The 16404-nt window shown below is 31.3% G+C and overlaps 4 protein-coding genes across 4 annotated transcripts in view; 2 read left to right on the top strand and 2 right to left on the bottom strand.

Moving 5' to 3' along the window:
* Positions 1–623: 623 nt before the first annotated feature.
* LOC119831739 (dystrophin-like) lies at positions 624–8395 on the bottom strand. The gene is made up of 11 exons (XM_038355223.1): positions 8201–8395; positions 7980–8116; positions 7596–7797; positions 7115–7346; positions 6317–6478; positions 5986–6117; positions 5258–5517; positions 4418–4544; positions 3752–4037; positions 3341–3532; positions 624–2860 (listed from the first exon to the last, which is right to left on the bottom strand). The coding sequence occupies exons 1-11, from the start codon at positions 8257–8259 to the stop codon at positions 2739–2741; spliced, it is 1911 nt and encodes a 636-aa protein (XP_038211151.1). The 5' UTR covers positions 8260–8395; the 3' UTR covers positions 624–2738.
* A 511-nt stretch (positions 8396–8906) lies between these two features.
* On the top strand, positions 8907–10545 carry LOC119831682 (inactive selenide, water dikinase-like protein). Its single transcript, XM_038355135.1, has one exon. The coding sequence runs from the start codon at positions 9018–9020 to the stop codon at positions 10224–10226; it is 1209 nt and encodes a 402-aa protein (XP_038211063.1). The 5' UTR covers positions 8907–9017; the 3' UTR covers positions 10227–10545.
* A 510-nt stretch (positions 10546–11055) lies between these two features.
* Positions 11056–13121, bottom strand: LOC119831990 (DET1- and DDB1-associated protein 1). The gene is made up of 4 exons (XM_038355567.1): positions 12971–13121; positions 12762–12900; positions 12576–12637; positions 11056–11844 (listed from the first exon to the last, which is right to left on the bottom strand). Exons 1-4 carry the CDS (start codon positions 12971–12973, stop codon positions 11740–11742), a joined length of 309 nt encoding a protein of 102 aa, XP_038211495.1. The 5' UTR covers positions 12974–13121; the 3' UTR covers positions 11056–11739.
* A 357-nt stretch (positions 13122–13478) lies between these two features.
* The window catches only part of LOC119831898, a 7811-nt gene continuing 4885 nt past the window's right edge, over positions 13479–16404 (top strand). Inside the window, exons 1-4 of the mRNA XM_038355468.1 lie at positions 13479–13738; positions 13817–13984; positions 14439–14771; positions 15678–15863. Of these exons, the coding sequence (XP_038211396.1) occupies positions 13479–13738; positions 13817–13984; positions 14439–14771; positions 15678–15863 (947 nt within the window). The remainder of the gene's footprint in view (positions 13739–13816; positions 13985–14438; positions 14772–15677; positions 15864–16404) is intronic.

The following is a 16404-nucleotide window of genomic DNA, read 5'->3' on the forward strand; positions in this document are numbered from 1 at the left end:
TTCGTTACAGACGCAAAGAAAGCTGCTGAGTTTGTTGTTGTAAAACAAATTGTCTATATTTGAGACGAAAGGTGGAAAAGTTAATTCTGAATGATACAGAATCAGTTTCCCATTGGTAGAATTACTTTTGGTAAGTCTTAAAAAAAATCGATGACAATATGACATAATATATTTAATAATAAATATTGGTTTCCTTCCCGGAATGTTGACCGCAGAATCTCGCTAAACTCTTGTATCAAGAAATCTTTCTCCCATTCAGTTAAAGACAATGCAATGTTAAAATGTACTATTTTTATTCTATTAAGAACACGAATTACGTGGTCGTTTTACTGTAAATACCTCAGTATCTTTTATTACCAGAAGTAAAAAAATATATAATAAAATTAATATTAGTACCTAGTTGTTACATTACTACTTATGATAAAGAATATTCAATATTTATATAATTCTATTATTCTATAACTGTTTTTATTGACGCTGTAGAAATTGCAATAATATATTTGATAAGATATGCTTTGGAATATATAAAAACTAACGCTAACACAGCGTTTTAACGATAGATTATAAATATAAGAAGATGTATCCAAATGTAGATAATAAATATATTTAAATGAAACAATACGTCCGTAAGAGATTCATTTATTGCATATGCATTAACACAATTATTTACATAAATCCTTGTAAATTATATCACTATAAGTACTCTGGGTTGTGCTCCAGCAATCTAATTGCTAATTTATTATAAGTTGACTTGTTGTCTCAGATTTATAATTGTATAACCTGAATAAATCTTTGTCTCATTCTTCCATTCGTAAAATAATTTTAGAGTAAACGAGAAAATGTCGATTAGGTTAAGTAGTGGCGAAAATTTTGATAAAGGTTTTGATGATGCAAAAAAATTACGATTTTAATATAATTAGAAGAGTCTTATTGTGCTAGATCTAATATAAGAGCTTCAGAAGTGAGTACCTATGTCATTTAACTTGATAAGTACATCATATATAATAAATAGTTACATATTTAGATTCTAGAACCACGTTTTACATAACAATGTAACATTCTCAAGGCAATCTTTAATTAAATTGAAATTTCTCCCTAATTATGCATCTGGATAGTTTAATCGTAGTAAAAGAGGGACAAAAAATGTTAGAATTAAGTACTTATCATATTAAATTATAATACATCATATTATAAATGTACTAATTGCGTTATAGATCGCTACACTACACTAACGCACTACACACATACATAATATCATAATTAATAACGCACACACCCAAACATAGTATAAGGTTGACAATACGCTTAGCCTAATTAATGTAAAGATTAAAACATCTACATAACTTATACTTATTTTTATATTTTACACGGCGGTATGTAAATTTTTTTATATAAAAATATATGGCATGTTACTTTTCTAAATGTGTTTCGTTTTATTTGTACGAGAACCTAATTAAAGCTTAATTATTGAGCACCAAAGTGGACGGCACATTGCTATAGTCTACTATACGTTGTCAATGTCAAAAATATTTAGTTCATTTCGAAACTTATACATCATAATTTCTTACAGTTAGAATCTAGGAATCTTTCAACTGGTTTAAGGGCTGATTTTTCATTTCATGGTTATATTTATTCAATCAATGTCGTATAAGACGTATCATATTTTAGCCAGAAGGACATCTGAGAGGACTCCTCCCATTATTCCGTTCACCGTCAACTTGACGTCGATTTCAACTTCGAACGTCGAACGTCGAAACATGCCCGTTTTTATTATTAACAACGCATCGATAAATCAGTCCAATTTAATTCAATTTAAACCTTATCCAGTACAATACGGCGGTAATCGAGCAGCAGCTAGTTATGTTAAACACTTACTGGTGTTGCATTCATATATTTTAGTCAATAGACTGGTACATATTATATATAAGTGGTCTTATCTTAATAACATAGTACATTGTAAGTTTAGTTAACTTTTGTCAATGTCAATAATTTCATCACAAATTTATTAAACAGTAAATTTAACCATGAAATGAATAGTATATCACCTCACTGTTAGAAGTGTCTCACTTATTATTACGAATACAAATATATATATTTATTTCAAATAATATACTAGATACGGTCCAGCCATGGATTTATTTTACATTTTTATATAGAAAAAGCACATTTTTGAGTATTTATTATTCAGACCATTTAACTTAAAACATATTTATAGATTAATATTACAATTGGCCTATGTTTACAAAATATCCACTTTCCCTTTTTCAAAAAAGGTGAATAAATTTCTAATTTAATTTCATTCAATTACTTACTTTACCTACTGTTAAAAATTAACAAATTTCATTTTACAATTAGAATTAAACAATATAACAATATTGTTTAATTAATTCTGGAATCAATTCAAAATTAATTTCAGTCTAAATCATCACGGCATGGAATGTAAACAATAATTTATTTGTTAACAATAACAAATATTTCTGTTTGTCTGTACTATATATATAACATTGGGCTATCAATAAAGTCAAGTAAAAAAAAAAAAGTTAAGTAAAAATATATTACGTTAAGTCTTAGGACAGATAATTACAAATCTATTTTAAATAGTAATTTTGAACTCTACCTTCATAATATTTGATATCACAGCATGTAAAATGTCATAACATAGAACAATTTAACATGTGAAATAAATTGTTATTGTACTTGTCACCATAAAGTAAACTTGTTTAAACATTATTTGTTATCTATACCATTCCTTTAGTGGCATTAAGGGTAGCCCTTTGTTCGACGCCTCGTATCAACGTTCCGAGAAGTCCTTCCATTTCATTGGCTGTCTCTCTCAATTGACTATTGTCGAAACATGATTCTGGAAGAAAACATTTTTAGAATAATGAAAAAAGAAATATTGAATACAGTTATAAGGCGCAATGATGAAATGGGATCTTGGGAAAATTGGATCAAATCTATCTAAAGACATCACTAAACCTATTAAACCAATTTTACGCAGTATTCTTATAGGAAAAGGACATAATTATGTATAATACCACTGAAGTGGATATCTGTTATTACCGCACGATTCCATGAAGTACATTTGATCTAAATCGTAATAAGAAATAGGCATATTTTTACAAGTTATATAAATAATATTTTTGCAAGTTTAACGGTGTCTATGATATTTCATACAGCAATATTTTTTGTGAGATTTCAATTGAAATACACAAGCTTATGAAATTTTAAAGCTTTTCTACACATTTATTTCAATATACCCGAGGCCCGATTACTGGCGAACGACCAGCTTAGTTGCCCTAACATAAATAACAAAATTAGGTCAATAAAATTTACTCACCATCCACAGTGAAGTTATGCGTCAGTATCTGCTGCAGCCTGTCCAGCACGGTGTCCAAGTCGGCATTCAGCTCCTTCATCTTGTCATTGCTAGTTTCCACCGATCGGATGTCAGCCGCAAATCGCTGCTCCGTTGCTGATATGCTTTGGTTAGTTCGATCTATTCTCGTTTGTCGCTTGTCGCCTGTCGTTTCTGTAATAATAGAATTAAGATGGTGGATAATGTATTTAATTTTATCAATTATAGCATCAAACATAATTTATAAACATTTGTTATATTTTAAAGATTATTATTATTTAAAATATTCTTTCACCATTGGGTATATATGTAATCCCCGTGTACTATATCTCAACAATCATCAATAATTTTTATATTGATTCAATAAACATAACCTTTAATAAAATCACTCACCATTATACCAATTGCTCATGTCGCTCATGGACACGGCGGATATACTATCCGAGGTGGCGTGCACGACTATCGGCTTTAAGGCGTCCCCGGACATCGTCAACAGATTCTGGCTCTCGTGCTTCGACGTCACAGAGAAGTTTCCAGAATCCATGCTAAGAACGCGCGGCTGGTTCTTTATGTTGTCCGTTAGTTTCGCTTGCTTCTCGTCCACTGGTATTGGGCTGAACAGGTCGAACGCCTGCGGTCTATCTGCTCTGTCCGTATTCGTGTCGGCTGTTAGATTATCCTATAAATAATTGTTACGTTCATGAAATAATACAATTTTTTACAACATGGAACCTGTTGGCTGAGATTTTCGTTTTTTTTTATATTTTGGACGCGTGGGTGAACTGAAGGTTCACCCAGGTAGTGACATGATCAAGGGTGTCCCCCCTTGACGGGGACCACGAACCTCGGCTTGAATTGGCTTAGATTATAGCTAATTTTGCTAATGCGTTGTGCTTCTAAATTCATATTTAAGTATTATGACTGGCACCATAAATCAATTTTATTGTTTCTTTTTTTTCCTCTTTTGTTTATTTATATACTTTAGGGTTTATCAATAGTTATAAATGATGTGCAAGAGTCGGTTTTTAATTATATTTATGAAAATACACATTCACTTACTTTTAATTCCTTTAACCTGCTGATTTGTGCTGTTATTTGACAATAATGGGCATCTACTTTCAATTTCAATTCATCATCACAATCTTTTGCAACATTCTGTAGTTTGTCTGATATATCCTGTAGAGCTCTGAAATTTTAAAAATATTCTAAGTGAGCGTCCATAAATTACGTGAGACATATTTCAGGATTTTTTGACCTCCCCGCCCTCTCTGGTGAGATTTCGTGAGATTTTAATTAACCCTCTCCCTCCCTCCCCAAATCTCACTATTTTGACTATGAACCCATTGGATTTAAGAAAGAAAAAGAAAAAATAATAAAAAATATCCGTCCGCGGGATTTAAAAGGATAAATGACGAATACTAATACATCAAGTTTTCCATATGTTTATTCTAGAATCTTTTTTTACTTTAACTAAATTTTATTTTCACGGTTTTCTGTTAAAAAAAAATTACATGATATTTACTAAAACCCCCCTCTCCCCCAAGTGAGATTTGGAAAGATTTTACTTGACCCTCTCCCCCCTAAAACACCTCACGTAATTTATGGACGCCCCCTAATGACTTATACATTATTTACATTGAGTTTTCCTTTGACAATGCGGAGGGCCAGGGTTAAAATAACTCTTAGGTAAAAATATCATTTTCAACACCTTTATTTATTAATTTATATTGTATACAAAAACAAAACGACAATACACATATGATAAAAAAACAACTTTAAACTAGCGCACAAATTAAAGCCTTATGGCTATAAACCATCTCTACCAGGCAATGTGAAAGCTTTTAATTGAGGATTTATTTACAAAGCAGTAATTGAAGATTAATTTACACTAAGACTCACTTTGTTTGATTTTCCAATTGCGTTATAATATCTTGCAGAGTTGTCGCAGGATTATTTGCTTTATTGCCGGAAGCCTTGCCTACTGTGGATGTAAAAATGGCTGGTTTCTCTTCCTTTTTCGCCTTCACAGACGCAGCACGGGCAATTTTGTCATTTTTTTTCTTACTACACTTCTTACTTGCCTTCTTCTTTCCAGTCTTTGTGCAAAAAAAGAACCGTTTCATACCCTTCATGAAGCTCATGCATTCTGTTGGTTTTATCTAGAAAATATTTAAATACGTTAATGCAAAACAATTGCCCAATTTAAATAGGGATTTGAAAATAATTATTTTTTAACAAAAATGTTCTCTGTCGCCCCAGGCGGGGACGAGGTGCCGCTTAAAATTCTAAAATGAGACCATAAGATAACTATTTCCTTTTAAACAAGAAAAAATACAGTTGTATTGAAACATCTTCCATTCTCACAACCGCGGGGACAACCAAACTAAGTAGTCAAGTGACGGTTAAGAAACAAGAAATTACAAAAGTTCATAGAGATATGAAAAATAAAAGTGACAATTTTTTTATCACTATTTGGCGGGAGCGAAGGCGGGGCGGGAAACTGTAATGGATGCATATTACATACAAATAAGATTAAAAATAGACAAATTGATATTATCATTGCAGTAAAATTTTATTAAAATAAAAAAAAAAATAGAAACAAAGCACAATTAAAACAAGTATCTCACCTCTCCATCATTAACTTCAAAAACTAAATGAGTCTTTTTGTGTCCTGCAACATGGCTCAAATCCCTGTCATATAAATAGCATTTTTCACAGAAATAAACATCATTGCATTTAGCACACTTGAATTTTAGCACCTAAAACAAAAACCAACCGCTGTTTAGAAAATTAAAAATTTTAGATTAGGTGAAAGCCAAAACAAAACTTGAGAAATTTTTATTGAAATGAAATGTGGTAGAAGAATTGACATTTGTTTCAATAATACGATAAAATAATAAAAATCATATAACAAAGACACCCACTCACATGGACAGTATTAGCTATTATAAAACTCACCTGTATAAGTGGTTGTACACAGACTACGCAAGAAGCGTTAGCTGTCGCACAGTTCCTACTAGCCACAACCCTTTGCACTACTGAGAGCCATCTTGTACTAGAACAGTTGCTTACCCCCCAGTCGGCCATTACACGAGCACTTACACCCAACATTCCAGCACTCTAAAATAAATTTGTATTGAAACAATGAACTCAAATGTTTATTGCACTATTCTTCAGAAACAAATAGCCTAGTGATAATGGCATGTTTGACTCAAAAAATCAAACCTATAGTTAGGCCAGTTTAAATTAAATAAACTATGGTAAGATAAACATGCAAATATTTCATTTAGCAGAATATTATTAAGAACAGCTCTATATCCAAGAACCAAAGATATCTAAATATAAGATGATTGGTCAAGCGAGTCTGAGGTTCTAGGAAGTTCTACTGTCCAACTGCTAAATCAACAAATGCTGACAAATAATAACAAGAAATACTCACACATCTTAATCACTCAAAATCATGTGTGACCGTGAGATGTCAATAAATATTGATAGTTTTTCATTACAAGGAAATAATATTACATACTTGTATTGTAAAAAAATCACTGTTTTAAGTAAGAATTAATTCATTATATGAATAATTTAATATGCAAATAAAACAATCTTTTGTTGGTAATCATTCATGCTCTATGTATATAGACTTTAATTAGTGTCACATTTTAGGCAGCGGTTTGGCCTGTCTCCTTACATTTTTATATCTATCTAAGAACTAATATTTTCTTCATCTAAACCACAATTCTAGTAAATTTTGCATACCTTATTAAAACACGAGTCAACATCACTCTGTACTTGATCACCTGAACACCCCAAGTACTTGGTTAAGGCTACAACATGTGACAATAATGCTGACAACCTGCGGGGAGACACACAACCATTGTGGTCAGCACAGCAATTGGCTAAAGCCAACCATTTGTCATTAACAGATTCTTCGCTCAATAATATCAATAGTGTTTTGGCTGCAAGCACTCTAATTTGTGTGTTCCTGTGCCTGCAAGGATATTTTTTTATTAAATGAAATGCATGTGATTATTATTCCAGAATTTCAATAATTACCCATCATTATCTTCATTTAAATCAACATTCAGCTTAGGTTGATATGGTATATTCAACATTTTTTAATAATTTTATTATGGTTGTCATTACTAATTTGATTCATTTTAACAAATTAATCTGATACTTTCTCCTTATTCTAGAATTTCTGGTAATACAACATTAGAACACAACAACTACAACTTACTCATCATACACATTAAGTGTCAGATTAATAACCAGGTCCACAGTGAGATCTACGTCTCCAACAAAGAGACCTTCTTTTTCAGCTGCAAAGTATATATCGGCAAGGACGGCTTCCAGCTCAGGGATGTCCAATGATAGACTACTTTCTGACAAGCTTAACTGATGCCTTGCAAATACTCCAGAACTTATCCTTAATGGAGGCACTGAAAGAATCCAGTAAACATATATACATGGTACATATAATGTAGCCTATAGCACTTCGGGATAATGTACACCAATGGTGAAGAAGTTGAAATCGATTCAGTAGTTCCTGTTATTAGCGCTTCAAACAAACTATTTAACTTTATTATATTATTTTAGCTTTATATGTAATACTTTAGCATACCCTTCAATTGTTTCTGTAACACAAATATTTTAAAAGCAATTTTATATGCACTATATTTAATCCCATCATGTTCTTCTAATAACTTTTCAATTGTGTTAAAGTTTGGATGATTGAAATCCTGTTGGCCGCTTTCTTCACTGAAAAACAATGAATGTACATTATTTTATACAGCAAATAGATAAAGCGTCATTTATGCAAAACAGCGAAAGTTGCTTGCGTACTCTATGTAACATGGATATCCAGCTTCGTTCTCAGTCTTTCGCCAATTTTTTAAAGCCATTTTTACTTATTTGTATACTTTCATTTTTAAATTCATTAAAAAAAATAAAAGTCTTCTCCTAAAATTGTAAATTAACCGTCTTTGTATTCAAAAAAATGCAGGCAGTCCTTGAACCTTGAGTTTTGACAGAATTCCGACAAATGACAATGCACAGTTTAGGTACAGATAAAAATAATCTTTCCACTTTTCTCAGCTTAGATCATAGACAATAAATATACTTACTTGATAATGTTTAGTACACACACAACATACCTGTTATTTTAAATGGCCGTATACAAAATACTCTTTACGTTTTAGTTTTTAATGTTAAAACTTTATTTGTGTTTATTTAAATTATATTGCTTAAGTTTTTTCACAAATTAATTTTCGAATGAATGCCCATCTAAACATATGTGTATACATTTAAAGTACATAGTACACCTTATGTGTGTTACAATGATGTATATCTTATTATTTGAATTAAAATTTTAAGTTGTTTCTTTATGTATATTCAAAATAAGAAAGAAAATGTTATAAGTCTGTTTTACACACAAGAAGGAAATGCAGAAATTTTAACGCCCAATCACAGTTACAATGCTAGTGTTTACGTTTTATATCTACCAATGACAAATGATTATTTTTGATTGAATACGCGCTTCAATTTATGAGTGTAAAAGAGACGCCATTTTGCAAGCGTCACTTGGCGGCGTGTCTGGTTTCGGGGATTTATATTGTTTTAGCGCGAGCAAAGTAAAGATAGTTTGTTATTGTTATTAATAATGTCGTATCAGACGAGTGTGGCACAGGATTCACTGGCTGCAGCCCAGTTGGAAATGACCGGTAACCCTAATGCTTTGGCGCTTCGTCGGCCATTCGACCCTGTGGCTCATGACTTGGAAGCCAGTTTTAGATTGACAAGATTTGCTGACTTAAAGGGAAGAAGTTGTAAGGTACCTCAAGATGTACTATCCAAACTTGTCGAATCATTACAGCAAGATTATTCTCAACAAGACCAGGATCAATTTATGCATGTGGCGATCCCGCGCATCGGCATTGGCTTGGATTGTTCTGTTACGCCGCTTCGACATGGGGGTCTCTGTTTAGTGCAAACCACGGACTTTTTCTATCCTCTAGTGGATGATCCCTATATGATGGGGAAAATAGCGTGCGCTAATGTTTTGAGTGATTTGTATGCTATGGGGGTAACTGAATGTGACAATATGCTAATGCTACTGGGCGTCTCGACTAAAATGACTGAAAAGGAGCGTGATGTTGTGATTCCATTGATTATGCGTGGTTTCAAGGATTCAGCTCTAGAAGCTGGTACCTCAGTTACTGGAGGACAAACTGTTATTAATCCATGGTGTACAATCGGAGGGGTAGCAACAACTATCTGTCAACCCAATGAGTACATTGTACCAGACAATGCTGTTATGGGCGATGTTCTCGTTTTAACTAAGCCTCTTGGTACACAAGTGGCTGTGAATGCTCATCAATGGCTTGACCAACCCGAGCGCTGGAATAGGATCAAATTGGTTGTGTCTGAAGAAGACGTAAGAAAAGCTTATCACCGTGCTATGGATTCTATGAGCAGACTTAATAGAATTGCAGCAAGACTTATGCATAAATACAATGCTCATGGCTCCACTGATGTCACTGGATTTGGCCTGCTGGGTCACGCTCAGAACCTTGCATCACATCAAAAGAATGAAGTGTCATTTGTTATTCACAACTTACCAGTGATCGCTAAGATGGCAGCTGTTGCTAAAGCTTGTGGTAATATGTTCCAATTATTGCAAGGGCATGCTCCCGAAACTTCTGGTGGACTGCTCATCTGCTTACCAAGAGAACAAGCGGCAGCATATTGTAAAGACATTGAAAAGCAGGAAGGTTATCAAGCTTGGATCATTGGTATTGTTGAGAAAGGCAATCGTACAGCCCGAATTATTGACAAACCCCGAGTAATTGAAGTACCAGCTAAGGATTAATTAAAAACATTTGAGACATTGATTATAATTTTAAAGTGTATCATTTAATAAAATTCTTTCATCTGAATATTACAATCAGCATTTTGGGTTTACTTTTGGTATATCTAGATATTTAGATATGAACATAAATATGTGACTTAAGAAATGCTTTTAGTAAATTCAACTTTATAGTGACTCGGCGTTTTAGATACATAAGTGAAATTACTATTAAAATAAGAGGATTCCATTACATAGGTACCCATAAAGTTTTGTAAATTTTTTGCAGATCTGCAAATTGTGGAATAAGTATAATGTTTAGAATAAAGTTATTTTGATTCTAGGATGTTGTTTTATTTATAGACAATAAGTACCATATTTCAGATTTAAATTTTGAGATGCATATTTCAATATGTTATTATTTTTACTTCATTTGTATACATAAGTCTATATTAACCAAACCCACTTATTAGCTTTATGAACACAGCAGAAAATTGATCATAATTATATAGGACTAGCTACGTCCCGCGGTTTCACCCGCGTAAGTCCGTATTCCGAAGGACTATCGGAATAAAAAGTTGCCTATATGTTATTCCTGTTGTCCAGCTATCTACATTCTTACTAAATTTTAAAGCAATCTGTTCAGTACTTTTTGCGTGAAAGAGCAACAAACACACTCATATCCTTACAAATTTTCGCATTTATAATATTAGTAGGATTATAATGCATGGTGATGAAGTATTCTTTCATTGTAACTTTTTGAATACATGACACTACTAAATTTTACTGATAATAATTTTAATTAAAGATGAATTAATCATCCTTTAAATAAATGGAAATAATAAAACAATAATGTTTTATATTAAATATATTCCAGTAATCAGTGAGATTAACAGATAAAGCAGGTAATGTGGAGTCTGCATTACAATATAAATCAGTACCTTTTATAAATTTAACTTAAATTATTCAACTAGCAACACTAACGTTACAAGAAATTGACAAAATTATTTAGTGCTAAACTAATTTAGGCTTAATGATCTATTTAAAATAAAATACTACAATTTTCAGCTCAGAATCTGGAATTACAATTGAGGTTAAATTCTTTACAACTTTGGAATATTTGCAATTTCAATTATTTTGTTTACTGTAGAACAAACATTGTACTAGCATAGTAACACTGAATAAAAGTTGATACTGATGCAGTAATTGAACACGAGTGGTTTTCTAGTTGCATAACTTGCTCTAGAACTATTAAACTCCACAAACAACAAGGAATGAATTAAAATTATTTTGTAATTGTTCACAATTAGCAACCCATACATTTAAATACTATTAACACTTCACAAAATCAAAGTCATTAAAACAAGTTTTGTACTAATGGCACTGTTTCCCAAAATACAAAAAACCAATGTGTTTCTAGTATCAAAGTATAATTTGACCTAATATTGTGATATAAAAATATGTATACAAAATGGGCATACACTTTAAGAGTGGTGTGTGAAAAACACAAACAGTAAACTATAGTTCCATAACAGTTTCAGTTTAGCGGAGAATTTAGCCGTGGTCTTTTGCGTGGATTCCTTTCATCACCATTTTGTTCAATGTTACTTTGATCCCTTTTCTTTGGAGATGTGTTGTTGTTCTGAAAATAAAAGTTACAATTTGTAAGTAAATTTTGAAACTAATGCTACTTGTTTCTTTATTTTAATCAAAAATAACTGTATCCATTATTTTTTTGCTTTTTCATTCATCTTTTTGAGTATAAAAATCATCTCATTCTAAAATGTTTCACGTCTCAAACTAAGTCAATCATACAGTCCATAATATATTATTCCTGTGCAAGTGAAGATAAAACAAAATTACTGTATTTGCTCACTGACTGATTCTAGAACTTTTTTTTGAATCTGGTCAAAATTTAGCATAGACATATCTTAATTTTACCATATGTATGACATCATCACATCATTTTTCATTTTAATTTGTCTTAAAATACATAACACATTTAATGAAATAGAATATTTTAGTTGGTAACAATAGCAAAACAAAGGAACTGTAAATATTAAAATAACCTCTAATAATCTACAAATGTGCCATGCTATTGCAGTAGGTTATGTCTTTGACTTTAACCAAAGATTTTCAATTAAATATACTAAACTAAAATTAATCATACTCTCAATTATATTTTAATAGGAAATTGGTTGGTTAAAATTACTTCCTGTTAAATATTCCACTATCAGTGAATAATATGTAATGGTAACATGGCAATTAAATCCCTAATTTTAAGAATCATAATTTCAGATAAGTAATGTTTTCGTTTGTTTGTTCATTTTATTGTTTACCTCAAATGATTTTCATATATTGAAAAATAATTACCTTTTTCTCCCATTGCTGGTGGAGATATCTTAATAATATGTTTGTTTTTTCTGTTACAATTACTGAAATCAGAAAATTTTCAATGAATCTTTTTGGATGTTATTATATGCAAATCTTAAAATTAATGATTCATAAAACTACTTCATCAAAAGTTTGTATTATACGAATCAAATACGTTTACTCAACTTTGTTCAGAAGGTATATCTTTTGTAGGTAGGTATATTGAAGGCCTCTTAGAACAGTTTCTAATACCGTGGTCCGTATTGAATAACGTAAAGTTATGCTCGTCGTAGGACGGTAGGTCTTTTAAGAATTCCATCACCGACTGTAAAGTAAGAAGATTTGTTAAGAACATGGTGTGCAACACTTCTAAGTAAGTTATCTCTAATGCATACCATTTTGAACCTATTTTGTCAATTGTGTAGATATGTTTAGCGTCAATTAAGAATTGCAAAAGCAATTATAACGTTAAAACAATCTAAAAATAAAAAAATTCACAGCACTTTCAGATCGAAACAACCCAGGTGAGAATGACAACTCAATGACATATTCATATTTTACAGATTATATAATATTATAGCATCATAGGATATCGCATAGATATTACAATCCATCACGACGATGAAGTTTATATTTTATAGACCCTATATAATATATAATTTTATGTATTTTATTATTATAAATTTATGATAACATAAATTAATGATAAGTTTAATTAATAATATTCATCACTTTTATATGTAAATTTATTTCATTTTAGAACTGATCTTTCTCCTTTCTTACGTAGAATTGCATTTTTGGCGGCATTCATTTAAAAATTTTCTTTGCACTTTGTAGGTGTTCATAAAAGTTATCATTATTTAATAATAATTTACAAAATGCCTATTAATAAATTCAATAAACATGTTTAGCTTAGTTCATTCAAATTTTAACCGCACTTACAATCCAAGTGGTAGGCAAAATGCTTTGTGTGATATAAAAAGATTATTGACGTCACGAGATTCCGCCGCACAAGCAAAAGCCTGCGGGTATTTGATTGAAGTCATTAGCAAATATGACAAAATCTCAAATGAAAGATCTCGTTTGATAGAATATTTGCTTGAAAACGACATTACGGTTTTCTTATGTGAAGTTACAACAAACTTGGATTTTAATTTGTTAAGGTAAAGCAATAATTAAATTAATACGTACAAACTTGTTCTTTTTTCGTTATAAAATTAAAATCAATGTAACAATTTCAGATTCGTGTTGCAATGTTTGAGGCTAATATGGACAGAGCAACAATTTTTTTCAGAAGAACACGCGCCACATGCCATGGCGGCAGTTTTACGTGCATTAGCACATTTTAGTGCTATTAATCCTAACGCCTCAGATGCTTGTTTGCATTTCCTATGTGATTTATTTAGCGGGTAAGTTATTTTAAGTTGTAAACTTAAATTTTAAAACCGCTTACCAAATTTTTCCGGCTACGTCCGAAGCAGGGTCCGAAGATCTAGTAATACAACAATAACAATATTTAAAAAAATAGTACCATTTTTCATAAGGGTTGCATAATATTATATCATTCGTTTCGGAGATTAAATGACTACATGTACCGTAGATTTTTACATATAAGATAGCAGATTTTTACTGATAAGATTATGCATATTGTACCGAGTGCAGTACAGATCTCAGTCATACCGGAAACTAAGATATGATAATTTTTTATATTAACAAAAAAACTAAATTGCCTTCAAAATGGAAACACACGGAAGACACTGGCTTTTAAATAAAAAAAAAATAATAGTAAAATAACAAAAATAAAATTAATTCGATTAAAAAGTGCATACCCATCTTTACTTACCCCACCATAAACATTTTCAGGATAGCAAAACACAAAACCACCTCCCCACTTTCTCACCAAAGCGCTTATAACACAGAACAGCTTTTAGCTTCCTTTAACATTCTATCAACCCGTGTTAATATGAGCGCGAATTCTAAAAGTGTTTTGTGCAGCGCTTTAGTGATACAAGAGTTAATTTCTTACCAACCAGATGATTTAGTGGTACAGAGTAGTGTAGCGAAAGATCTCGTAGATATTATTAAGAAATGGTTAGAACTATTGACGTCGGCTTTGAATCATCAGGCATTACTAGGAGCTGGCGACGTAGGAGAGTTTTTGATAGTTACATGTCAAATAGCTTTGAATGCTTTGGGGTGAGTCTGTGTCAATATTATAATGCAGTAACGTTTGTAAATATGTGAGTTTGTATTATAGGGGCTTATCTCTGGATCTACTGGATCGATTATTGTTCAAATAAAAAGTCACGTTATCAGTGTCATAGGTTATATTTTATTATAGTTTTATTCTGGGTCAACCCGGGCGGAGACGGGTCGAGTTGCTAGTAATTTTATAAAGTACTAGCTTTTGAGCGCAGTTTCGCACGCAAAATCGAAATTGTTTAATAGATATTATTATACTTTAAACCTTCCTCTTGAAACACTTTATCTATTAAAAAAAAATCAAAATCTGTAGTGCATACTTTGCTTTATGCTATGTAGTCATATTACATGAACTTATTCTGTCATCATACTTCATATTTTGTAATTTGTAATAGATTGATTAGAAAAAACATTTTTATATAAATTTTCATTTAAATGTGCCTTCATAATAGATTGATAAAACTATTCGAACAATCGAAATGTCCGACTGATTTTGTGAGCAAAATTTTAATTGATAAGAACGAAATTATTGCTTTGAAACAAATCGCTGTGGAATTGAGGGGTGTTATTCATCATACAATAACAGAAATTGTCGTATTTGTTAAAGTAAGTACAAATTTGTATTGGGTATTTTGGAAGTAAGTATATTTCTCATTGCTCTAGATTGTATGAAGAACATTGAATCTCTTTATTTATTGTAAGCAATTTTATAAAACAATATTTGCAAAATATGTTAAACAAGTCTATATAAACCCTTATTATATTCATGTCAATTGTATAATCTCAGTAATTGATTACTGATTTCTAACAATTTAAGACAATTTTTTTTTTCTAAACTTAGTTTCCTTATAAATAATCCGAGTACCCAATCAAATTAAAACAATTCAAATCAATTCAAAGTTTGTATCTTTTCGAATTTGGTTACCAGGATAACATAAATAATATAGCGACAGAAGAATATAGTACTTTCTTAAAATTATTGTTAAGTTTCTATTACGAGGCGGACTCGGCAGCGCTCTCAGATTTCAGTGACGTATTGCTATCTAAAGGGTACTTGGCTGCATTGCCTAAAGTTCAAATAGAGCGGTAAGTGATTTTTTTTAGGTTTATCGCATTGAAATACGTTATAAATGAGACATTTTTAAAAATAATAAAAAAAATAATCCTGAGGTGCGATTCGAACCCGCGTCTCTTTGCCAAATCAACAAATAGCAAATCTTCGCCTCTCGGCCAGCCTTCCTTGTGATCGCGCCACAGCAATCGAAATACTTTTTCAGTGTTTAGGTATATAATTGAGGTTAGTATTAGAAAAAATAGTAGATAACGGAAATTTTTGATACTTTATTTGCCGCCAATCTTTATTGGCATATTTGGATTATCATGTTTAGATCTTTATCAGCTATGACATTCACTTAGACAGTTCTATAATTTCTAGATAGAAATATTGTTCAGATAAAACGCTTTTAAAATCCGTTAAATTTATAATTACTAAAAAATTAAGAGCATGAAACTAATGTTTATAAAGCTTCTGAAAACATGAACAGTAAATTAGGATAATATACTTAGTCTGGCCATAAATACTGTTACACTTAATTATAAAAAAATATTACATTTGAATTTCGAATCT

Source organism: Zerene cesonia, chromosome 14 (genome assembly GCF_012273895.1).
Source record: "Zerene cesonia ecotype Mississippi chromosome 14, Zerene_cesonia_1.1, whole genome shotgun sequence".
In the NCBI taxonomy this organism is placed as follows: domain Eukaryota; kingdom Metazoa; phylum Arthropoda; class Insecta; order Lepidoptera; family Pieridae; genus Zerene; species Zerene cesonia.

Coding starts and splice junctions, on each gene's coding strand:
- LOC119831739 (XM_038355223.1), bottom strand. CDS start 8,259: ATGGCTTTAAAAAATTGGCGAAAGACTGAGAACGAAGCTGGATATCCA. Junction 7,798..7,979: donor GTTACAGAAACAATTGAAGG/GTATGCTAAAGT, acceptor GGATTCTTTCAG/TGCCTCCATTAAGGATAAGT. Junction 3,533..3,751: donor CATGAGCAATTGGTATAATG/GTGAGTGATTTT, acceptor CTATTATTACAG/AAACGACAGGCGACAAGCGA.
- LOC119831682 (XM_038355135.1), top strand. CDS start 9,018: ATGTCGTATCAGACGAGTGTGGCACAGGATTCACTGGCTGCAGCCCAG.
- LOC119831990 (XM_038355567.1), bottom strand. Junction 12,638..12,761: donor AGATATACCTTCTGAACAAA/GTTGAGTAAACG, acceptor TTCTGATTTCAG/TAATTGTAACAGAAAAAACA. Junction 11,845..12,575: donor ACCAGCAATGGGAGAAAAAG/GTAATTATTTTT, acceptor TTTTATTTTCAG/AACAACAACACATCTCCAAA.